General features: G+C 34.7%; 1 protein-coding gene across 1 annotated transcript; it reads right to left on the bottom strand.

Moving 5' to 3' along the window:
* Positions 1 to 914: 914 nt before the first annotated feature.
* On the bottom strand, positions 915 to 5,995 carry LOC131949934 (uncharacterized). The gene is made up of 4 exons (XM_059311895.1): positions 5,896 to 5,995; positions 2,905 to 3,081; positions 1,559 to 1,666; positions 915 to 976 (listed from the first exon to the last, which is right to left on the bottom strand). Exons 1-4 carry the CDS (start codon positions 5,993 to 5,995, stop codon positions 915 to 917), a joined length of 447 nt encoding a protein of 148 aa, XP_059167878.1.
* Between the last annotated feature and the right edge of the window lie 21,311 nt (positions 5,996 to 27,306).

A 27,306-nucleotide genomic window follows, 5' to 3' on the forward strand; every position in this document is an offset into this window, starting at 1 on the left:
TACATATATGGGGGGGGGGGGCAAACAATTTTTTTGCGGGGGTGGCCCATTTTTTCTAGTTCCACCACTGCTAAAGAGGATTATTTTGCTTCATCTTATTTTGCTTTATATTTAAATGCGTTTTTACAAACGCAAAATATTCAAAATAATAACTGTTTCGCTATATTAATTTTACTAATTGTTTGTATTTTCTTCTATAATTTCACAATATAGTTGTACGATACGCTATACTTTGGCTAGAATTGTTTCGGCTTGTCTTTATGGAATCTGCTTCAGCTAAAAACTAAAAAAGCCGTGCCTAAGTTGAAGCAAAGTACCATTTCAGCGTGATCAACACAAGATCCTGGAATTTGAACTGCCTTCCCATAGGCAAAAGTTAGTGCTATTATAAAAAAGCACACCTCACTGTGTTGGTATCAGTCGTAGGAACAGGCCAATATTGATTACAATACATTTTTAAAAATGTGTATTATTTGTATCGTTAGTAAATTATACATTTTAAAAACTATAGACATTATTTATTTGATATGTTAAAATTTCAGAAAATATAAACAAGTTATTTACTATCACACTTAAGATAGCTGAATAATTATCACTAAAAATATAGAGGGAATTTTTAAAGCGTGTTAAATATTTTTTTTAATATATACCAGGTATTCATTGTCAAACTTAACATTCCAAAATAATAATCAGTAAAGAAAATTGTACTTAAAAAATTAATGTTAACAAATATGTTGAAGATAATGAGGTTTTAAAAAATCTATGTACTTCTCTTTAGTTTTTAAAAATTAGAATAATTTTTGTTGAGTGCGATGAGAGTAGGTAGTTACCTCATGTTTTAACATTTAAATTACATGATTGTATTTGATTTTTAAACACAAGTGCGAGGTTTTAATATAAAAAAAACCACTCTGTTAGTCCAGAATTTCTGTGTACAGGCCTTCGTCGTTGTCGTTGTCGTAAACAGCGTTTTGTTCTGGAAGAGAACGATGAATACCATTCATATAATAAAACAAGATAACAATACATATCCGTAGGTAGACATGATATAATACCGGTAGTATGACCATAAACTTGTAATCAGAGTTTCAGGTAGCCCCCCCCCACACCCAACGCCTCCACCCAACCAAAACTCCCCCCCCCCCCCCCCACACCCAACGCCTCCACCCAAACAAAACTCCCCCCCCCCCCCCACGCCTTCATCTCCATCTAGATAAATTTATTGTATATTTAAATAAAATGGACAGTTGAAAATTGATATTATTGTTGGTACGTAATAAAAATAGCCAACGGACGTATCGTTAAAGCTATAGCTTACAGAAAATTAGCTATATAATGCGTTATACTTTTGAATGGACAACAAAATCTTGTATGGAAGTCGCAATTATTGTTATAAAAGTTAAATAAACCCTGTTACGTCACTATAAACTCGTTATTCTGAAATTTTGTGATGATTAGTGACAGACGTGATATCATTTATGGATGACCTCCGAAACCCACAGTTATCTAATGATAACGGGTAAGTCTAGTATCTACTAAGTTTTACTATTACAATCACCTTGTTGAATTACAACATCTTCATACTCATAGACACTTTCAGTGAACTCCGCCAGATTGACATCCCCGGCCTTTGTCCCAATCATGTTGTGATCAACGGCGTTTGCATCTGGAATAGAACTTTACAATTATATTTGCCATACAAAGGATTAATTTCCCTAAAGCAACGCTAGAATTTTATCTACTTTAGCATTACTACGTAACCTGGCTAAATGTCCTTAGTTAAATATTCATTACACTTTATTTGTGATCCAACGACCAAATCTAAGACTCAGTATTTATATCAATATTCTTGCCCCAAATGACCTTGATCGATGGCCAAGACACACTAACCATTATCTATTGACCTTGGCCCAGCGACCGTGACCAATGGAAAGTGACTAAATATCTATAACTCACTGATCCAGTTATGATAAATTTATAGAAATGGTTTAATGACCATGATCAAAGTCCATGACAGAAAACCAAATCTAAATCTTAATTAATTCATTAGTGTTTCTTTTCTAAGATACATCTATCTATGAATATAATTCTCTTCTGGGAGACGCTAGAAAACAAGCTGTAAGCGCGCTCCATACCACCCCACCCCTAGATGGTCTGATGAGCTGTGGTTCACGCTAAATGTTCACATTCGTGGAGCTGGGTTTAGTGACGGCTATTAGGGGCATATAATTTAGTTTGAAATCATTTTAAACGTAGGGGGGAGGGGGTAACGAAGTGGAGTTTACTTTAACGTGGAGGTGTGTGATGGTGGTAGGAGGGGTTATCGAATTCACAAATTAGGAATTACTGAAAAGTACAAAAAAAAACCACAACTAAATAGCGGCGTATGAAATGCCGCGGGTCGGCTCGTATATATAATTCTCTTCTGGGAGCCGTTAGAAAACAAGCCGCAAGCGCCTCCTTGCAGTCCCCTCTCTTTCTCTCTATCACTATCACTACCACCCCCACCCCACCCCCACATTGTCTGGTGAGCTGTGGTCACGCTGTTTACAATTTACAATCATGGAGACGGGTTTGGTGACGGCTATTAGGGGCAGATAATTTAGTTTGAAACGATTTTAAACTTAGAGGAGGTAACTAAGAGGAGGCTGCTTTCACGTGGGGGGGGGGGGAGAGGGGGTTTAGTGTTTTTAAGCAAATATTTTCAGTGGCAGCATTGGTACTGTCGAATTCACAAATTATAAATTACTGAAAAGTAGAAAAAAAAACAACTAAATAGCGGCGTATGATACGCAGCGGGTCGGCTCGTTTTATATAATTTAGTAAGGATCTTTTGTCGTGTTCCGTATTCTATATAAGCCCTGAATTAAAATACAACATTTTTAAAAAGATTGAACATTTTACGTGTTTGGTTCTCTTTGTCATGGCAGTTTCCAGATTCTACTTGACTCCTAGTGGGTGATCGTGTTTTGCAACGCAACTTAAACACAAGCACAACTGCCAGCACTAAAATCGCTACCCCAACACAAATACCAATCCCAATGCCAATCCCTTCAGCTAGTCCAAGTGATTGTATATTTTCTGAAACACAAACACAACACTGAATTAATATGAATATAAACAATTGCAGGAATGAATGCAAGCAAAGATTTTCTATTAAACAAAATATTTATTTTCATTAGGCTTCTCTGAGATGTTGATATATAATACTAACGTAAAAACATGATTTGTGTAAACAGTTCAATCTAGCGCTGTAAAGCAAATCTGTAGGCGACCGTGTATTTCTCTACGACTTCGGTCTTTTTGTTTGATTCATCCGATGTAAATAATTATAAGAACCAAGAAGATGAAGAAATAGTACTTCAATTAAAATTTAAGTTACGTAAACTGTAGAAAAAATATATTCTTTTTTACCTAAGTATAATACTAAGTAAAAAAGTAAGTTAATAAATTATGTAGAACAGACATTATTTATAAAAGATCAAAACGACAACCACTGAAATCTATCCTGAATAAACTCAGCATAAATGTACATAACAGGACAAGTGTTATATATCTTGACATAATTAGCTACACATTTACATGAATACATGAATAGTATTTAATGATTGCATGTTTATCACTACGCCAAAAAAAAATAACGTTTCGGTTATTCATTGCCATTTTAAAAAATACGGATATCAGATCGTTTATTTGTCAACAAAACCACAGATGTTGTTGTGTCAATATCATATATATTGGTAGTCGCTGCAAATCAAGAAAAAGTGAAAACATTTGACAAGGATATGCATTTATTAAGTTTGTTGAATAAATGGAAGCGAGGAAATACCACCTTTCTTTTTAAAAATAAAGATTGTTAACTGATAATTAATTTGTATTCGATTTAATATGTTATATATATATATATATATATATATATATATATATATATATATATATATATATATATATAGCCTACATGTATATATATATAATATATATAGCGTTGTATCAGTCTGTTTGTGTGGTTGAGTGTATACGTGTGTTTTTCTTTGTTTCGTGTGGTTATTAACGGTGACGGCACTGCCTAGTTATGACAATATAATTTAACAAAACTAAATCTAACTTGGCCTACTACATCATATTTTGTTATTACAATTTCACATTTTTGAAAAACTCTCAAAACTTTATAATTTTCAATCAATCTCTCTTACAGCTCATTCCAATACAATTTCGTCATCAAGTGCTTACTCAACACACGTGCATTGTTTTGTTCCAAACTTCTATTCTATTACCCGATTCCACTGAAAATGCTAACCTGACCCATTTTTGTTATATGAGATTTTCGGGAGCTCACTATGACTTTTTATCACTTGCTTTTCTATAAAATTTTAATGTGTTGGCCATGAAAATTAATGTGTTGGTCTTGTAATTTTTGTTTACCCACCGACGTTTTAAAAGTAAATCTAAAAGTCTCTATCATTCATTACTGGAATTGAATCCAACATTAGATATATTTTTCTATAAGGCCAAAAGCACCAGAGATGATAGACATTTAAAATGTCAATGAATTTATTGTAAAACTGTATTTTGAAATGTGAGTTTATTTGAGTTTCTACATCTATTGTGAAAAAGTCTACCATTCCTTAGCATATTAAATACAAGTTTCTCTGTCTTTAACAAACTTTTTGTAATCTCGCTGAATTGGTTTGAACAAATTAACTAAATGTGTCCATAGAAATGTTAACAGTCTTAGACACAATGACCTCTAGTTCAAGCACGTCAAGTTTCTCACCCAATGAATTGCCGGAATCGTTGTTAAGCTTCGACTCATTTCTCTCTGTTGTAATGCTAGGTGTTGCCGTAGCTGTCGGATATGTTGTTAGATAAGTTTCAGGAGCTGCATTTGTCGCTGCAAATCAATACAAAGTAAAAACGTTTAACCGGCAATTCTATTACTCTAATTTACTTTTTCGTTACAAAGCATAGAGGAATTATTGTAACGAGCCTACCCGCGGCATATCATACGCCGCTATTTAGTTGTTGTTTTTTCTACTTTTCAGTAATTCATAATTTGTGAATTCGACATTACCAACGCTGCCTCTGAAAATATTTCTTTAAAACACTATACGTATCTCGTTAAGGACGATAACCCCCCCCCCCCCCACCCTCCTCCCCCCTCCGTTACAGTAAACTCCACTTAGTTACCCCCCCCCCCCCTACGTTTAAAATCGTTTCAAACTAAATTACACACCGAATTTTTAAAATATATCTAAAAATTTCTATCATTCATTACTGGAATAGAATCCAACATTAAATATATTTCCCATAAGGCCAAACGCACCAGAGATGATAGAAATTTTAAAATGTAAAAGAATTTATTGTAAAACTGTATTTGGAAAAGTGAGTTTATTTGAGTTTCTACATCTATTGTGAAATAGACTACCATTCCTTAATATATTAAATTCAAGTTTCTCTGTCTTTAACAAACTTTTTGTTATCTCGCTGAATTAAAAATAGAAATGTTAACAGTCTTAGACACAATTGCCTTTAGTTCACGCACGTCATGCTTCTCACCCAATGAATTACCGAAATCGTTGTTAAGCTTAGACCCATCTCTCTTTGTAGTAATGCTAGGTTTTGCCTTTGTTGTCGGATGTGTTGTTAGATAAGTTTCAGGAGCTGCATTTGTCGCTGCAAATCAATACAAAGTAAAAACGTTTAACCGGCAATGCATTTACGCCTATTTACATTTTCGTTACAAAGCATAGAGGAACTATTGTAATTGTGTGTGCATGTAAACAATTATTTGTTTGGCGATTAACATTGACAAATTAAAAATAAAATGTGTATGCTGTTTAAAATATATTGATTTAATTAATGAAAGAAATTTAAAATAAATTAACAACTGCTTACCACGAACTTCCATACAAATGAAAGAAAAAAGGTGTGCACAATCGGCATCATTTAGTGTTCCATCTTCCCAAATTGCAAGGCAGTCTTCATTTCCTTTCATGTTGTTAGGTTCACTATAACCCCACATTGATGTTAGATTAACCTTTGTACCATCTGTCCACACCCATTCACCTTCTTTTAATATGTCACTAGCTCCTAGCCACACTTATGGAAGAAATAGATGCACATATCACAAAACATTGATAATTTAAAAACTTGTTGCTACCGTTCTATTTAAATAAGTCATCATAAAATGGACCGGTTGATTGAACATTTGCGTGCTATGACAATTATGACACAATTTACTCATTTAATTAATATGTTTGTTAAAAAATAGCAAGAAACAAGGGATTAACTTCGAGAACAGACATATGCAGTGACTTTAGAATACTTGAATGTTATGCATAGATTTGATATACTGAGTACAAATTAAAGGCCAAGCTTACAAGTTAATTTTTTTAGCGATATTGTTTGTGAGCCAATGTGTCGTTGGTTTCCTAATTTCTGGAGCCAGTTGGTTGTAACACTTTTGTCGTGTTATGTTAGTCGTGTTACTTCTGTTCTTAGCTGTCTATGTTAGTTTAATAAATTTTTAAAAATATATGCATACCTCGTGTATAACTTGGTCTTAAAGAATTGAAGTATCTCAACACAGAGGGTGAGGAGACTTTGGCCAGCATCCTCTTTCCATTGAAATTAGAGCAGTATCTCTTCAAATACAAATTACAGATTCAATGTTTTAGTATTTATTTTATGCTCTAATATGTTTCGTAAGAAAGCTAACTAAGGATATCTGAAGTATTAAAAATTGACTATGTAATTTACATCTCATAGCGTGTTAACTGTAGCTACAATATACTATAAGCTAAAATTACTTTCGCTTCAGTCCAAATCTTTGGTGTTGTGAATAGCTCATAGCAATTGTTGTCAAACGCCGTAGCGGTTTTGCTTATACACTCTGTTAGAGATTTAGAATAAAATACATTTTAAAAGTACATGCTGCTGGAAATTTTGAATTAAACACAATAAAAAAAACACAGTATTTGAATCATTTCTCTCTGTAGTAAATCTAAGTGTTGCCGTGGTTGTTCTGGATGTTGGATACTTAGTTGTGTCAGTTTCAATATTTGTGTTTGTCTCTGCAATTCAGATGTAAGTTATAACGTTTGAAAAGCAATGCTTTGCTTGTTTTTGAAATACATTAAAGAGAGAACATACACTGGGTTTAAATTTGAACGCTATACATAAGGGCCTCTTAGTGTTTATGTGTAGAAATATGTTTTAGCCATAACGTTTAATCCTTGTAACCTTCTTCTAATCGTCTTGCTAAACATAAGATAAAAACTTAAAAGTACAATGTTATGTCACGTTTACAATAGACTACCATTCCTTAGTACAGGGGTTCCCAACCCTGTGCCCGCGGGCGCCATGACGCCCGCTGAACTATTCGTATGTGCCCGCCTCTCACTACTCGACAGAGACATAATTTTTTTCATAAACATTATTTTAAAATGATTTATTTTTATTCATTTGTTACAGTTTTAATTATTTTTTTTGACTGCCTAGGGTTATTAAATATGTTCGATACCCACTTTGTCTAGCGTCGAGCCAGACTGCACTATTTACGCTAGCCTGGAACGGCCAGTGCCATTTGCACATCAAACCTTATACACGCAGAAAACCCGAAGTGAACGAATGGAACGAACGTCTCGAACTGATCCGATAAACGCCGAAGATTTTCGCAGTTTAAACATATTGAGCCAATAGTTTCCTTCTGTATCAATCCTTTTACTTGCCAAATAAATGTTATGTAAATATAGCCGCATATATTGCAGATTTTGCTCAAGGTAAGACAGAAGAACTAGAGTTAGAAATTTTGGACCTTAAGAATGATATTTTGCTCAAACCCTTAATGTCAGAAGACTTTTGGAATACAGTGGATAGAGAAAAGTTCCCATTGTTGAAAAAAGCGGCATATAAAATTGAATCATTTATCGGTTCGACGTATTTATGCGAATCATTGTTTTCAAACATGAACTTAATTAACTTAATAAAATCAAGATATAGATCTCGACTCACCGATGAGCATCTTTGTGATTGTCTGCTAACAGGATTATCGTCATACGCTCCTAATTATGAAGCTCTGGCCAATGAAATGCAATGCCAAAGATCACATTGACTTTATTATATTTTTTAATTAAATGTTTCTTTGTATTTATGTGTTTTGTTTACTTTTTTACTTTTTTGTAAATACATTTCTCTGTGTGTATGCAATTTGAAAAAAATGCCAAATAATTTTATTATTTTGATATATTTTTGTTTATTATTTATTAATACATTATGACTATAAGAAAATAAAATAAATTATGGGAAAATGACACGTTATGGAAGGAGTTTGTCGATTTTAAATAGGTGGTGCCCGCCACCCTACCGATTTTTTAGAATGTGCTCTAGAGTAAAAAAAGGTTGGGAACCCCTGCCTTAGTATATTAAATACAAATTTCTCAAGCAAGCAATGTAATTCCCTTCATTCCATCACAAAGAACGAAATATATTTTTAATATTTTGAAATACTTAATGACAAAACACCACGGGTTTGTTTGAATTAAAAAAGCAATATATTTAAATGGCAGGATTAAAATTAAGCTGTTAAAAACTAAACGTAATGTGTGTCATTTTGTACAGAAAGGTGTGTGAGGTAAAAATACATTATTCTCAGAATTTAAATTCTATAACCATTTGTACCGCAAATTTGTTGTTTTTTTCTGTTTGTTTGTTTGTTTGTTTGGTTCTCCAATCAAATCTTGCGATCGAAATTTCGGGCACTTCCCAGTTAGCTAGCGCGCTGAAATTTTCAGGGAAGCTTTGTTTCCGATGACAATAGAATACTCAATTGTTATTATTACTAAATTGATCCATGGACACATTTTATTGATCATTTTACACCCCTATATATTTGTACAAAAAAACGTGGGAAAAAGGGACATAGCCCAATAATTGTAATTTGATGAAAACAAGGTTCGGTACTCTCCCTCTTTTGGCTTACTGAGTAGTGGTCACGCGGTGTTTGTGTACAAACCTATGCAAATTGGAAAAGGCACGTGTTTTTTACGAGTTGTCTTCGTTTACCCAAAAAAAATTGAATGCGAGAAGATAAAATCGATAGCAAGATTTGAATGCAAACAAACAGACAAAGACTAAAAAGTAGAAAATAATTATCATTTAAAAAGTTTTTAAAAACCCACGTTTTCTGATTGAACTAAAAAGTAGAAAATTAATACTATACATCACAATAATGCAAGCGATCACTCTACTATAAGCGATGAAAAACGTGGGGCGCCGTGATTTTCTTACAGTTTCTAATACTGTTGACTCTCTACAAGCTCCCTAATAAAAGTCAATAGTATTATCTAATCTTATATTAACAATGACCGATAAAAAACTTTTACTTCGGCGCCCCACGTTTTTGTGATGTTTAAATTTATATTATTAAGAAGTTATATACTTTTAACAGTGTCCGCACCGCCGAATAAAGTCTACCGCCCCCCCCCCCCCCCCGAAATGTTCAAGTGCCCCACGGAGAGAAATTCTGGAAGAAACGCTGATTGTCATCCAAGATCTCCCGCTGTGCCATATTTCAGATCAATTGGACATTGGGGAAGTGGGTCTAATTTATATTTCAAAATTTGGGGAGCCTCACACATACAAAGCACACGCTAAATAAAAGCCTTTAAAAAAGCATGTAAAACAAATTGAGAAAATCACTCACGCAATAGCTTCCGTTGGCCTATTTAATAAAATAACTTGAAATATCTAAGTGTAATCAGTGGAAAATTGTATTTTCTGATTTAGGGTTTTCCGCAAAAATAAAAATAAAAGTATTAATTGTAGCATAAAAAATTCATTAAAAAAAACGTTTTAATAACAAGCTTTTATGTAATAATACACTAATAAGTAAAAAATAAATTATACACTACTATTTAAATAACTATAAAGAAAAGCGTTGGTCTCTTCCTAAATATCAGTAAAGGTATCCAATAGATACTAAAGTGACCCACGCTTTTCCTTATAGTAATTTTAATAGTAATTTAAAATGAACCGTAACAGAGGAAGTGAGTGTAATAAAAGCTTGTAAAAAGACAGTCTCGCTCATCTGAATGGTCACCACAGTCATCATCACCGTCGCACCTCAAACTGACGGAAATACATATGGTGTTGTCGCATTAAAACTGAAACCCATCCACGTCACATGCCAATCCTAAATTGGAAGGTGTGTTTCCGCAAACAACTAAAAATAATTTATTATATAATCTTTAGGCTGCTAACCTTAAATTCTGGAATTTGAGCGTGTGTGTGTGTATGTGTGAGAACGCGATAATTTTAGTACCGTTACAGCCTGGTTGATTAAATTTCATATATAAGTATTATATCAAATTTTTAGTTCTGTATACATTTTTCAGCCATTTCCGATAAACGGAAGTGGGACTTATTTTACTTTTGGTTTTTTAAAAGCCTATATAACTTGAGTAGAATTTTACACAAAAGTAAAAAATCTAATTCTCTGTATTATTTTTTTTTAATTTAGAGTAATTTCCGTCTCCCGGAAGTAGTACTTTACGCTATTTCCGACATCTCAAAAAACGCATATGTATTAATAAAGTACTAATATTCCGCATTATTATACACACATTTTTTTGGTATTCACTTGGCGCACAATTCTTTTTTTTACGAGATTCTATCTATATATTACTAAAACTCAAGTTTGTTTACATGTTTGAATATTTATTTGTTTGTCCGATTGACTACTGTAGAAAATCTGCGCTGTTTGTAGAGCTGTAAAATAGTAATTAGGTAGAAAACAATGCCTTTACTTTGAATGAATAGTGACGTCACATGTTTTGTATACTTTTTAGTACAATAACATGGCGGCTTCCGTCATAGACTTTGTGGCCCATTCAAACGTTTAACGCGTTCTAAAGCTAATTTTCTTTCGGATATGACTTTAACAATACGTCCGTTTGCTGTTTTTATTACGTTCCAACACTATTATCAACTATTTACAGTTCTTTTTATTTTATTATACAATACATTTCTCTAGGTTTACAGAAATATGTAAAGATTCTTACGCCGCATAGAAGTAAAATATATAAGTTACTAGCGTACTCGCTACCCGCGCGTTGCCGCGGGGATAGAAGAAAGTTTGACGAAATATATTAGAAGGATTTCCCCAACGCGTTACCAATCCTATATTCTTAGATCTGCGACCTTGTTTTCTAAAAATTAGTTATTTAAATGTAAACAATGCCTGCGCATGGATCATAAATATCAGGACACGGGTTTACCTACACTACAGCATGAAAACCTTGAGTGTACATTAATCACTCACCGAAATAATATGGTAGAACACACTTCGGTGACCGCCCATGTTTCAGAGACGTAGAGGCCCGCTCTCAGGAGACCCCCCCCCCCCGATTACACTACCGCATAGGCGCGGCGTACGACCCCTGGTTCCTTAAAATAGCATCCTGTTAACAATGATGCATATTGCGTCATTCACTAAAGTGACACAAATAAACAGGATTTTTTTCTTTAACACGTAAAAAAATTATTTGACGTGTTTTAAACATAAGTGTGACTGATGCAATATGTTAGCGTTACTAATGGTCTATTCTTAGATGCTCGATCTCAATTTCTGTTTGGATTATCTAAAAATAGATGCTAACTGCATCATTCACAAAGTGACAAAACTGTTTGGATTTTTTTACGGACCTCAGCATATGAAAAGATTATGTTGTTAGACCCATGCTCAGACGAAGTCAGTTTTTTTGAAAGACAAAAACGTCTGAGGTGTGACGCCTTTTTGAATGTCTGGTTATTTTGTGATGATAAGTGACAGACGTGATGTCATTGATGAATGACCCCCGAAACCCACAGTTATCTAATGATAACGGGTAGACTAGTTGTATTTTAAAACATTTTAGTAATTATTTTCAAATAATGTCTATGTCCCAAGTCGCCATCCCCCAAGTATTATATAAGAATATTCTAGATAGTTTTAGGGGAGAAAACTCACGCTTTAATTAACTTGTGGTTGTTAGTTCGTTTTAAATGCGACACAAAACTTGCCTATATAAACTTGATTTTTTTTTATTTACACATATCCACTGAAGGAATAAAATAGTAGATCACTGAATGTAAATATTCTATACTGGAGCACACCAACCTTTAATCACACAGTTATCTCATGTAAAGACGACTTACACTCATCTCACGTGACACACTAAACACGTTATTCACACATTGCATGTACCCTCGCAGTCGCTAGCTACAGTAAATCAGCAAAATACAAAATAAATCTCAAACAAAAAAATTAAAAAATTACGGAAAAATGTTTTAATCATTTTCAAAAATCACATCCAAAAAATCAATTTACTTTGGTGTAACCTTATATAAGCTATGATTAAAAATAAAAGCCAGGGCGCTAAAAGATGAAAATTAAACGTAGGTTTATTATTTTGTTTTAGAACTTCAACCAATTAATGAATTCCAAATGAACGGAAATTACTTTAAATAAGTGAGTGGCCAAACGTTTAAGTTTAGTCAATCCAGCATTGAGCTTTAGAATTAACGAGCCGACCCGCGGCGTATCATATGCCGCTATTTAGTTGTTTTATGTTCTACTTTTCAGTAATTCATAATATGTGAACTCGACAGTACCAATGCTGCCACTGAAATTTTTTGCTTTAAAACACTATCAGTAGGTCGTTAAGGACGATAACCCCCCCCCCTCCTTTTCCCCAACCCCCAACCCCTACCCTACACCCCCTCCCTGTGTAACCAGCCTCCTCTTAGTTACTTCCACTTAGTTTAAAATAGCTTCAAACCAAAGTATCTGCCCCTAATAGCCGTCACTAAACTCGGCTCTACGATTGTAAACATTTTGCGTTAAACACACCTGACCAGACCATGTGGGGGTGGGGGTTGTAGGCATATGCTTACAGCTTGGTGTTTTCTATGGTCTCCATGAAGAGAATTATATATATAGATACACCAAAATTTGAAAAAAATAAATTTGAAGTTTCTTTTTAAAACGATAAAAAAAAAATTATTTTTTAAAAAATATATGAGATTTATGTTGCACTTTATAGTCATTCGTTAAAAAACAAGTTATTGCGCCGAGTAGCTTGTTTTCTTAAAAATTAAGTTAACCTGCCACTAGTTTGTGCTTAGTCGACGAAATCAGGCAAATGCGAACTGAATAGAGTTCGACGGCTCTCTGATAAAGCGATCGTTAATATATTTTTTTTTATCTTGTGGTCTCAATTTTTAATAATATAATTAGTAGTTTTTTAATTACATTTTATTCTTTCTAATTAGATAAAAAAAATTGATATTCTTGCATTGTCATCCAACATCTACCGCTGTACCTGTTTTCATCTCAATCGGTCATTGGGAAAAGGGTCTGATTAATATTTCAAAATTTTCGGAGCCGCACATACAAAGCAAGCTAAATAAAAGCCTTTTAAAGAATGAAAAACATTTTGATAAATAACTCACGAAGTCGCTTCCGTTGGCCAGGCATTCTAGTATCACACAAAGCTCACTCCAAGCATAGTACTCTAAAAGTACTGCCTATTACAATTATAAGAAAGAAACTCAATATTAAATTTAAAAATCTGCAAATAGAGAAATAATTAGACTTACGACAGTATCGCTCATCTGAATGGTCACCACAGTCATTATCACCGTCACATCTATAACTCGCGGAAATACATCCGTTGTTTTCGCATTGAAACTTATCCACGCCACATGTCCTTCCTAAATTGGAATGATTTATATTAAGGTTATTAATTAAATGAACACTATTTTAAGCAGATACATGTTAATATCCAAGTGTAACCTGATTAAGTTTTTAGTTTCACATTTGGTGTGAAACCAAAAATAAATTATTATAGAATCGCTAGGCTGCTACCCCAAAAGCCTCGAATTCGAGCCCTGGTCAAAGTCAGTGGTACGTCTCTGAATCCACTCGGAATACTGGGTCTAACGATGATGCTTTACTTTTTTATTTTTACTTTTATAGAAGGGTGGGTTTTAAAATTGCAGTAAAAAATACCATAACTTATACAAATTATAAAGAACATATTTAGCTATTTAAGCGAGCTGTGCACTCGTGTTTCACTACGGTGTAAAACTCGTCAATGTACTATTTGGAGGACGGAAAGGCACAGAACATGGTACAGAACCATGACCCACAATCCAAAATGAATCCTACTCTATCTATCAAACACTCCAACCGACTGCGCTACCAATACTGTTTTGATTTTGTTACGGACAAAAAGATACATCCCAGTTAATAATCTAAGCTTGGTAAATTTTTCTGATTATTAAAATAAAACGAATAATATGGCCCTCAGTGGTTCATGTGAGCCGTTAAGGGCCGAAACTGAAATCGCCAAATCGCACCCTACCAGGGCGCCGGCTGACAAGCGTGACGCAATTTTGTGAGCGTTTGTAACGCCCCATCCTATCCATTTTCTATCACACTGTTTAGACCGAACGTATTCGCCATAGCGCTCACGGCAAAGACCAGGGCGCCGAATCGCATCCTGCCAAGGGGCCGACCATGCAAAATTAAATTCACCCACCCACCACCCCCCGACCCCCACACCTTCACGGGAGTATTCATCAACTCCCTAAAGTTGAATGGCACTCAGATAAATTGTTTCGAACCGCAATCGTCTTTTATTTTAATATACCGATGCGGCCCTCTAGGTCCTCTCATCCGGCCCGCGGAGATATTTTAGTCCACAGACAAAACGTTTGTTGGTGGTGGCTGAGGATTCTTGCCCAGAAAAAAAAAACATTTTGAAAATGTAGCTTTGGGTGCAAATACCATTGCCGGCCGTGTTGCAGATATTGATGAAAACATTGTGACTCACATAGCGAAAAATGCAAACAAGTTTTGCCATTTTTAAATTGCAATGGACGAGTCACTGATCAGCTGTTCAATTTCTCACAATTGTTTGTTTTCATTAGAGGTGTGGATGTAGACATTAACACAAGAGCTGGCTTCCATACATAACATGGTTGGCACCGTTACCGGAGAGGATATATTAAGAATAAACCTTTGCTGATTATAACTTAGACTGGACTAACCTCAGTAACCTGCCTGTTGATGGAAAAAAGTACAAGTGTGGCATAAAGAAAGGCTTGGTTGGACAAGCGAATAAGAAAAAAATTATACAACAAATGTTCCTGCACTATATTATTCACCAGCATGCTTTCAGTGCTAAATATATGGACATTAGCTGTGTACTGAATCCTGTGGTGAAGATGGTGAATTTAATAAGATCCCATGGGCTCAACCATAGATAGTTCAGAGACATGTCGAAAGAAACAAACATTTTCAAGAATAAAATAGGCGAAGAACAATTTTAGAGTAAACTTGGACCTCGAGTGTGTTGTCAGCCCCCGACAGTGTTTCTTTCTGACTTTTCTCTGGGGGGAGGGGGGTGGTGGCGCTGGAAATTGGTATATATTTCTATAAAAATTAAATTTCGTTGGGGGGGGGGGGTAGACGTTCTTCGTAGGGGGGGGGGGGAAGGGTGCTCTGCCACCCCATAGACATGTCTGAAAGAAACTGACCACCGAACTGAAATTTGATAGTTAATGCGGCCCTCGGGCTGAAAAGTTTGGAGACCCCTGTCCTAGACGGCCCTTACAAACTTACCAAACACCACTCCTCATTTACCTCAGCCCACCCCAACACACACATATTCCACACAAACACAGTCTGAGTAGACCAAACCCCAAACCACCACACTTAATATAAGTAGATGTTGTTAGAGGAGACACATGGCTATAGATATTTACCGTCTGTGCCTAATAGTTGCAGGACGACAGCCAACGAGATACATATATGTAACGTCATTGGGTTGATCAACAATATACTGATTCAAATGAAATCTGATAAAAAAAGATTTGTTTGTTAAGTTGAACTTGAGTAATCTTTGAAAAAATATTACACACTTATTATACACTAATACCAGTGGCGTAGGCAGGGGGGGTTATAACCCCCATGTACCCCCATTATGACTACCTTTTTACTTTCTCGTATATACGAAGTATAGAGAAAGTCTTGTAATCGTGCAAAAAAAAAAAATCGAGATTTTTACAAATCTCGACGTTTTACACCTCACTGATACGGAAAAACATAATTTTGCAATCTTGTCCGTATGTCTGTGTGTCTGTCTGTGTGTCTGTGTGTCTGTGTGTCTGTCTGTCCGTGTGTAAACACGATAACTTGAGTACCGTTACAGCTACGTTGATGAAATTTCATATATAAGTATTTTATCGAAATCGTAGATCCGTATCAACTTTTGAGCGATTTCCGATAACCGGAAGTGGTACTTTTCTTACTTTGAATTTTTCAAAAGCCTATAACTTGAGTACTATTTCAGATAGATAAATGAAATTTCACATGTAAGTAAAAGATCTAATTCTCTACCTTCTGTCAAATTTTGAGTAATTTCCGTTGACTGGAAGTAGTAATTTACGCTACTTCCGATTTCTCAAAAAACTAATGTAAATTTTAAAAGTACTAATAATATTGCGCACCATTATGCGCTTTTTTATTTGGCGTTCACTTGGTGTGCAATTAATTTGTCTACGAGATTTTATTCTATTTTTAAAACTTAAAGTATTTAAAATGGATTAAAAATCATGTCTATAGCCCGAGTTCCCATCCCCTGTTATTTTATATAAGAATATTCGAGAAAGTTTAGGGGAGATCACTCCCGGTTTATTACGTTAAGTTACAGCTATTCACTTGTGTCGATATTATTTAGAGCTTAAACACTAAACACTTAAGTCAGGCAGCCTCTAGATCAGGGGTCTCCAAACTTTTCAGTCCGAGGGCCGCATTAAGTATCAAACTTCAGTTCGGGGGCCAGTTTCTTCCAGGCATGTCTTTGATTTTTCTGAGCGAAGTTCCACAGCAATCACCAACAAACGTTTTTTTCCGTGGACAAATTTATCTCCGCGGGCCGGATAAGAGGACCTCGCGGGCCGCATCCGGCCCGCGGGCCGTAGTTTGGAGACCCCTGCTCTAGATCAACAATGTATATCATTGTGATGAGAATTGCCTGTAGAATTTAGTTACGTTTTTTATTATTGTGCCAAAGTAATTGTATAATAATCTGGAACGCAGTAGGAGTGTCGAATAGGGAGGGGTGGGCTACGTGGGTAGGCCTTTGTTGTCTAATATGCTTGTAGTGCAACCGGAAAGCGTCTAGAAATTAAAAAAGACAACATCAAAGGAATTGATTATTATTCGCATTGAGGTTCTATAATGTGTATGTTTTTACTACTTCAAAACATTTGAAATTCATTTCACTAATGGCGGATGAAACAGGGAAACTGAAAACTATTTAATTTTTAAAAAGATAAACTGAAAATGATAAAGATGGCAGAGGACAGAAGGTTATCAGTTAAAGGGTGTGACAGGGGGTTGAGGGTGGGTTTGAATATGGGTACTTCTCAATTATAAAATACTACCGGATGCATATCTGGCAGGAAAGCGTGGGCTTGACCCACAATTGTTGACACACAATTTTGTGTTAGTAGATATAAAACTGCGTAGGTGGTTAAATATAGATGTAGAGCCAGGAACCTACAGAAGTCATTTTAGAGAGTCAGATAAGAAAGACCAATAATTATTTATTTTCTTATTCGCATAGTCGTGTTTTAATGTGTCTTTTTGCTACTTCAAGCAATTTAAATTCATTTTAATGATGTCGGATGGGAAAAGGAAATTAAAAACTACTTTATTAACTGATTTCTTTACAAAGAAAAGTAAATCTGAAAATGATAAAAATGAAGATGGTACTATTGCTTTTCAAACTACATTACATCAAGAAATTTCCTTAAATTCAGCACCTTTGACTGTTTCTTATGCAAATGATATTGGCAATTTTATCGAAGGAGTTATAACAGATGATACACGGTTGTATTTATTAGAAAACATCTGGCGTCCTGATGAATGTTTTAAATTTCCAGCAAGCGGACAAAGAAATTTAAAGTTTCAATATTCGTTACTACTTAGGTGGAACTGGTTGACTTATTCCAAATTACTTGATGGCGCATTTTGCAAATATCGTGTTTTGTTTAGTTTGAATTATCGTGGTGTAGGTAGTCAGCCTTTAGGTAAGTTATCGAAAATTCCATTTTCAAACTGGGAAAAGGCAACAGGCAAGTTTAATGAGCACCAGCAATGTGAATATCATAATAGAGCAATTTTACTTTCCCAAAATCGTAAATCGTATGTCATCCTGGCACGATACAACAACTTCTTCAACAGCGGTTCAACTTTTAGGAGCAATTAGGAGTCTTAAGTTTCAAGTTTCTCTTAGAGTTATCTAAAAAATCTTTGTAATAACACTTCCTGTCAGAAGAATACTCCAAACAGAAAACTTTGATCTATCTGCGGCTCTAAAATTTACAGAAGATACAAGTAGCCTACTAGTGAATATGCGGAAGGATGCTGAATCAGAATTTACTACCGTATTTAATGAAGTCAAAGACATTTGTGAGGACTTCGACATAAATATACTTATTCCACGTCGAGCTGGAAAACAAATTCAACGCTGCAATGTGATGGCAAATACGCCTGAAGACTAATACAAAATAGCTTTATTTATTCCTTTCCTTGATTCGGTTAATATGTCAAATAGGACACAGATTGCTAAAACATAAATCTGTTTTGAGAGGTTTTATGTGTCTTTTGCCCAATGACTCGGGTTTTACCAAAGAACAGGAAAAGAATGCCATAACACTTATGCAAAAATATGAACGTTTGATTAATAGCAGTGTCATCGATGAAAGCATTGGAGAACTGAAACTGTGGTGGCGCCACATTATTACAAGTGGAAATGTACCGCAAAACGCTCATCAACCTTTTTTAATGTGTGACGTAAAAATAATTCCAACAGTACACAAACTACTGCAAATATTTGTAAAATTGTCTGTAACCACTGCCGTTAGCGAACGCTCTTTTTCCACTCTGAGACGGCTAAAAACGTACTTGCGAAATACTACTTGCGAGGATAGACTAAATGGATTGGCATTATTAAATATTCACCGACAAATTGTAATTTTAGCGGATGAGATTCTTCATGAATTAGCCAAGAGTCCAAAAAGACTTGAACTACGATTGTAGGAAAGTAATGTTATAAGTACTTTTACTTGTTTGCTGTGTTCTAGTATTGTTATTGCGTCTTCTGAATTTGTTATATATGTATATATGTATGGAAACAAATACAAAAAGAAAAGCAGGCTGAAATCAACGGCCTATACGACACATAACAATTTGACACGTAAAACTTAACTGTTTTGAAAGGAATCCTTTCCAACGTAAACAATAGAACCAAACAAGAATATGGAATGAATGTCTCTACCTGTGATGTAGTGAGAAAAACACGTAACCGTGCTCTGTCACATTTCAACGGCGCTGTGAGCTGTTGAGGCGGTTTTATCGAGGATGTCAAGGTCTATGTTTCCTTAAAGTCAAACGTGCATGTATTAATAGGATTAATAGGATTTAGAAAAACATTTTTATCGTTCATAGCCACGCATAAAAAAAAAAGAAACAGGATTTAAATTTAACGAGAGATGTGATTATTTTAATTTTATTTTTTCATCTAGGTAATTGCGTCAAGTGGAATAACTTAAGAATGATTCGATATCAGAAGTGACAGAAGTGACGGTTTTTTCTTATGCTATATACGAGCGCGTGTTAACACACAAAATTATACGTATATACTCCAACCAACTGAAGTGTTCCAAAACTTCACCATTTTAATGTAAACAAGTTGATCGCGAAATTCGTTAGCTATTGTGTTATTTCACCTCTTTTGCTAAATTATATATTTTAAAATTAAATGTCAATGACTAAATGCCTATCTAATTCGATTAAAAATGAGATATTCTTGCATCGTGATCGAAGAAAAACGCATCTGGAGTGTTTGAACGAAAATCGCTGCATTAGAAGTGGGTTAAAATTGAGTCAATTGTGAACATGACCCATAAACATGAAACATAGATCATGGACCAATATGTATGTCACAGTGAAAAATCTTAACGACGATAGCCCATTGATAATGACTTAGTATATGTGTCTCAATGAACACATTTTACTTAACTGACCATGGCTCAACATTTATGTCAAACAAACCACTCTCCAGTGTCCATGACCCAATTTTTAAATTGTTTGATAGAATCAATTTTATCTATGAGCAGAGAACTTTTTTATGTATACCGTATCTAACAGTTAAGACAGAGACACAGATATAGAGACAAACACAGACACAGACACAGACACAGACACAGACACATACACAGACACATGGCCAGACGGACAGTCGGAATAACAGACACACAGAGTGAGTGAAAGAGAGAGAGAGAGAACATCCCCCATCTACTTTAAATCTACTTTATGGTGTAGTTTGTCGATGTTAATAGCTTTAAAATGTGATTTCTGAAAGTAAAGTTTTTTTTTTAATGGCAGTTTTTGATTAAATTTTAAAAAGTTTAACAATTTAAAAAAAAATGAAATTGTTGTCAAGGGTTGGCGTGGTCGAGTCGGTAAAGCTCATGGTTTCTAAACAGAAGTGTATCGAGTTTGAACCCTCTTCTAAAAGAGACAACTTCAAAATCAAATAACTGCTGCCTTGTAATTTGTTCTTGGTTGGACAAAATAAAGAAAAGATAAGCAGGCTGAAATCGGAGTCAACGGCCTTAATTGTGTTGTAGGGGATCCCCTCCAACACTTACATTAATAAATAAAAAGAAGTCATCAATGACCCCCCTCCACCCTCTCATCCGCCTCTCTACCATCGCCCATAGGCAACATAGAATGTTTTTATGGCAATCAGATGAAAATGGAAGTATTGCATTAAAGACAAATTCACACACATATATATGAATCTCTACATAATGCTAACATAGGATAGTTTAGATGCAAAAAATTCAGCGCTAGTTGCGTTAATAGACTGCTATTATTGTGTAAGGTAATATACTAAACATTACTTACCTTTTCAATAAACAATTTGTGTACAAAAGCCAGTCAAACCAGGATACAATTATTCATTGTACAGATTGTAAACATTGGCACTTGAATATAACCTGACAATTGAGATATGTATGTATTATATTTATTAGACTTTTTAAAAACTTAATATAAAAAAAACTTAAATAAGACTGAAATGCAGTTAAATATGCTTGCCAAGACTAAAGGTGTAACCAAACACTTGAATTAATGTATTGATTGAAATAGCTGTTCAATATCCTGCGCTATAATGAAGCTAATAAACACCTAGAAGTTGAACACATTTAGTTTCTGCATGACGAACGTCCTAATAAAAACATTAAAACATAGGATGAAGGAACATTTTAACATTCTATCGTGGTTACAAAAACAACTTTAAATTCAGTTTGTGTTAGGATAAGTGTGTTCCGTAATGTAAAAGAATTAATTTTTTAAACACAGAACTAAACTAATACAAATGTGTTTGTCACTGGGATATATTTGCACTGGAAACTGAAAACAAATGGCCATACTACTTGTTGCTGATAATCCTATCCACTTGCATTGTCTTTCGTGAAATAAAAAAAAAACGACGTCCCTAATTAACGTGCGCGGTGTATTTTGATTTAATTAATACTGGAATAATAAATTAACTAAAAATGACAGAAAAATTGGATGGTAAAAAACCATGCAATGTACACCCCCTCCACCCATGCAAATTTCTGTAATCAATCTCCGATTTTAATCTGAAGACCACACGGGCTAAAACATAGATGCCCACTTTTTATTTTTATTTTTGAGGTTGCGTCTTTTTTATGTAGTACTAGTGCATATCAATCTTATATAGAGATATGAATGCAAAATCCAAGCTCAATATTGAGGTTTTTAAAAACATGCCACATTGGAATAACAACGGAGTCTGCAAACATTACATTTTATTTTTCTCAAACGTGAAAAAGTGTGATAAATGAAAAATAGGTCAAATCCTTATCACAGGAAACAACATTGAGAAACAGGTCTGATGAGTGGAGATATGAGCTACGCTGTGCTTTTTATTTAACATCCCATTTGCTTGTAATGATGGAGGATTTGAATTTTTTAAAGTTGAAACATATGTCTAATTTTAGACTTTACTAAACATTAAGAACTCACTCTTGTGTCAACACCTCCGCACGCATGCACATCAGAGTTTCTTCACCCCCCCCCCCCGTCCTCCGAAGAAAGTCTACCGCCCCCCCCCCCGAACGACATGGAATTTATATAGTAAACATATACTTTTACCGTTGCCCCCCCCCCCCCCGGAAAATGTTGACCGCCCTCCCGAAAATATCAAATGCCCCCTCCCCTAGAGAAAAAGTATGGAAAAAACACTGCTGCACATAAGCATGCTCCAAAAAATTGCAGCACAGCGCATAAACAAAAACACTGAGAAAACAACTTCAATTACACACTCATATTTACGCACAGGCCAGCTTAATTAATCACAATAACCTAACCATCAAATTACTAGCTTTTAATTCAGAAATAAACATGTTATGTGAATATATTTGTGTGACGCCTTTTATGGGGGAGTGGGCGGTTAGCTAGGCCTGTCCTTTTAAAGGCATCTTAGTTTGTCAATACCAATAGGCGGGTAATATACTATGACTTTTTGTAGACCATCATCGCTGATCATTAAAAACATTTATGCAGTCATTTACCCCTTAAAAACACGTAGTCGAGCACAACCATATTAAAGCTATACAACACTTTAACACAAGTTTAGTAAACTATTTTACTAGTTATAAAATAAATAGCCATTTTTGCTAATTATTTACATAAATTTCCAAACAATATCACCTTCCATCATACTCATCCGAATTTTAATCACATCGGACCTTGAATACTACACCCTCGAAAGCGAAAGGTGAAGCTGCTCTTGAAAGAGAAAAATCAAATCCCAGTTTCGGGTTTCTTCGCCCTAAAAAATAATGGGGCGTCTAAGATTTTAAACTTCATTACAGTTCAATATGATTTAAACAATCAAAAACTACATTTAATTACCTTTGTTTTGATATCAAGTTTAATTATCAAAATTGATCGGTAACCTGGAAAAAGATTTGCGAAAAAAAGCGCTTGTTTTTAAATGGCTACGGTGCTATGTGTGATACAATACAGTGGGTTTGTTTGTTAAGAGTATTGTTACACGATTGACCGTTCAGAAGAAATGTGTCGTCTGCTAGATTTCTTCCCGTTAAAATCATAGGCGGGCAAAATGGGCGGGCTTAGTTGGCTGTTGTCTCGATCAAAATATTTTTTGAAGTTATTTTTTTATCCTGCATAACCTTTTTTTTTTTTAAATTAATGAAATTAGTTTAGTAGGACGTAACATGTAATTTTGTATTGATAAAAAAACGTTTAAATGTTTTTTACATTATTATTAAATCAGTGGCGTCGCTAGGTAGGGTGTCATCCATTGCAGCAACTAATGGTCTCACCACCCTATATATATATATATATATATATATATATATATAAATATATATATATATATATATATATATATATATATATATATATATATATATACATAGATTAGTAGGTTAGGTGGCAGAATTTTAGTATAGGAGCTTATGAGGAAGTATCGAAAAGGATAGAAGCATGCTTCTTTGACTTTCAATTTTTTAAACCATCCTAAAGACCTTATCGTTAAAGTTTCATACGTTTAACGTACATCAAAATGAGCGTAATTAAACCATTTATTAATCATTTATAGATTGGTATTAGTTTTAACGTATGACAAAATTTATACGGACAATAAACTCTAAAAAACCTAAAGCTCATTACAGCCGACAAGTAGATTTTTTCGATTATTTCCCTTGGTTTAATTTTTCCAGTAGAAACAATACTCCGCTACGCGCTCAAAAAATGACGCGGCTATATAGACAAATGGTTTCTCTTTTCGGCAGACTATGCTTGTTTAAAATTTTAAATAAAGATTTAATGTGAACAAGCATACAATCCTCAGCTGTATTTTAAAGACCCTAGATGAACTTAAATAATTTAAGTGCATCATTTAAATTAACTATAGCCAAATACAATAATGAAATACAAACTACAACTTCTTAAAAGCTAGAGAAAAAAATAAGTAAGCAAGTAAATATGCGGAGCCTATGTCTGTCGCTTACAATTAAGGTCAAGTTTGATTGACTTGTTTCTTAAGAACTCATTGTACAAGAAAGTAAACCCTATACCATTTAGGCCCAAAAATTAACTCAATCAATCGAACCATGACGAATATTCGCTACACCGGGGGTGGGGAATTGTGAGAAAGTAAGAGAAAAAGGGGCGAGTCGAATTTTGAAACGATCTTGTTTAAAGCGGTTAAATATTTAGACAGCGTAGCTATTTTTAAGAAAACATCTAAAATGATGAAAAGTTTTAAATCGAATTGAGGTGTAAACGTACTTGTATATTTAGGTGAAAGGTTGGTGTAGATACAGGTGAGGTTGTAAATGCAGGAAATAGTGAAAACAATGATGTAACTGATGTTGTTTTTGTAGCTGTAAAGTTGTGAGTGTAAGTGTAGGGGTCGATTTATGGGTTAAGTATGCGTGTGGGTGCGGGTGCGGGAAAATCGCGGATTTTTTTTTTTATGAACTTAACTGTATTAAATTTCCGTATGTCTATTACATTAAGTAAAAACGAATTGTAAAAAAGTTGTAAACATTGCATTCAGAGCTGACGAAAGAATGTGTGTATTTAAAATGTAGGTGATGGTGTGGGTAGGGGTGAGTTGTGCACATAATGCGATAAATATGCGGGGGGTGGGGGTTGAGGGAAAAGTCACGTAGTTGTGTGTATTTATTATAAACTTTACTGTATTAAATTATTTCCTTAAGTCTATTACATGAAGGTTAGATAAATGCGATAAGTATGCGTGGGGGTGAGGGAAAGTCTCGAAGTCGTGCGTATTTAACTGTATTAAATTATTTCCGTATATATAAAACATCAAAAGTTTTTTAAAATATATTAAATGAGTTTAAAGAACCCACATAAATTGAAGTTTCACGCTTAAAATATAGATCGATATTGTAGTATCTAAAAGAGTATGTTTGATAATATAGGTACCAATGATACTTGTTTCTATACAATTTGTTTGAGCACATGGTACTGCCTATTTATACATCAGGAGATAATTTTGTTTTACATAGGGGTAAAAAGTTATGTCATATTCATGCGTGGTTAAAAAAAAGGAGGGGATTAAGACGTTTATCGCAATATATGCAAAATTTAAGTGGGGTGACTTTGAAAGGTTAACATCATAGGGTGATATTTTAAAATGTAGAATTTTAATATAATCTACACAAAAGACCGCTTCTATACACACATATATATATACTAGCTGCATCCCGTGCTCCGCCACGGTAAATCTTTTTAAAATATACCAACTTTGGAACAGAACAAAACAAACAAAAACACAACACAAACACAAACAAAACACAACCACAACCACAACACAACCACATTACAACCACAACACAATCACAACACAACCACAACACAACCACAACCACAACACAACCACAAAACAACCACAACACAACCACAACACAACCACAACACAACCACAACCACAACACACGGTAAATCTTTTTTAAATGTACCAAGTTGGGAACAGAACAAAACTAAATACAACACAAACGAACGCAAAGAAAAAACAAAAACGAAAAAACAAACACAACACTCAACATAAACTCAATTTAAATGTAATCATAAAGGCATATTGCTCACAGTCTATCCCGTTGCGCCAAATCGCGCCCTTTCCGAGCGCCGGCGGAAAATTTCGATTTACACCCTCTCACCTCCCTCAAACTTTCGATTTCCACCCTAACCCCCCCCCCCCCCTCTTGCTACGCCTCTGTTATAAAACCCCTAGCTTTTCCGCAAATAAATTAAAGGCAGTATTTAGAATATCCGTGTTTTACCGACCATATTGCACTTTATAAATTCATGCATTTTTTTCAGTACTTTTAAAAATTTACAATAAAGTTTCATGACTAAAACCATTGCGCACCTAATGAACGTGATGACTTAATATAGTAATGGAGAATAGTTGATTAAAAATTATTATTAGTAAACAGTACATTCAGTGAATAAAATAAATAAAAGATAGCCTTTTATCAATCAATGCTAATTATAATATTCCAACAATAATGTACTCTTACACGTCTGCATAATTTGCATTCACATTTTGCTAATTATATTATTCCAACAATTATTCCGTCTTGCAGATTTTGCATTCACATTTTTAGCGTGAGTTCAATTTATTTTTAAAATACCTCCCTTGGCAAAATTACTAAACAGTTTAATTAGATTTTTCTAACCTACAGTTATTATGTTATTAAAATGTATCCACTTTTTCTAGGAATATTAACGAAAACTATATTTGACATTGATCCTTTTAATATGTTTTAGCAATGTGCGTGTATTTAATATTCTCTTTACGTTATGCAAAATTGTACAAACAGTGGAAATTATAAAATAGCTCTATGCCGCTATATAAACAAACCCTACTCTAATACTTATAATAAGACACTGCGGTGCACTGAAAAGCACAGCATGGTGCGAATGTTTACTTTTATGGTTCCAAAAGCTATAGCGATGACAGAAGGAAGGAAGGAAGGAAGGAAGGAAGGAAGGACTGACACACGCTCAGCCCGCTTATATTATAGACTAGCTGCATCCCGTGCTCCGCCACGGTAAATCTTTTTTAAATGTACCAACTTTGGAACAGAACAAAACAAACAAAAACATAACACAAACACAAACAAAACACAACCACAACACAACACAACCACAACACAACACAACAAAACAAACAAAAACATAACACAAACACAAACAAAACACAATCACAACACAACACAACCACAACCACAACACAACCACAACCACAACGACAACACAACCACAACATAACCACAACACAACCACAAACACAACCACAACACAACCACAACACAACCACAACATAACCACAACGCAACACAACCACAACACAACCACAACACAACACAACCACAACACAACCACAATACAACCACAACACAACCACAACACAACCACAACACAACCACAACCACAACACAACCACAACACAACCACAACACAACACAACCACAACACAACCACAACAATAGAATCACCAACGAACAACACGCTTTTCTTAGGCATCCGCGCCCAGAGAGAGCCTTTCCAGCATTCTCTATACTATAATTCTAAATTTTCACCATCTGTTAACACCG

The sequence above is a fragment of the Physella acuta genome, unplaced genomic scaffold (assembly GCF_028476545.2).
Source record: "Physella acuta isolate Inbredline_101_S28 unplaced genomic scaffold, ASM2847654v3 ptg000720l, whole genome shotgun sequence".
Lineage (NCBI taxonomy): Eukaryota > Metazoa > Mollusca > Gastropoda > Physidae > Physella > Physella acuta.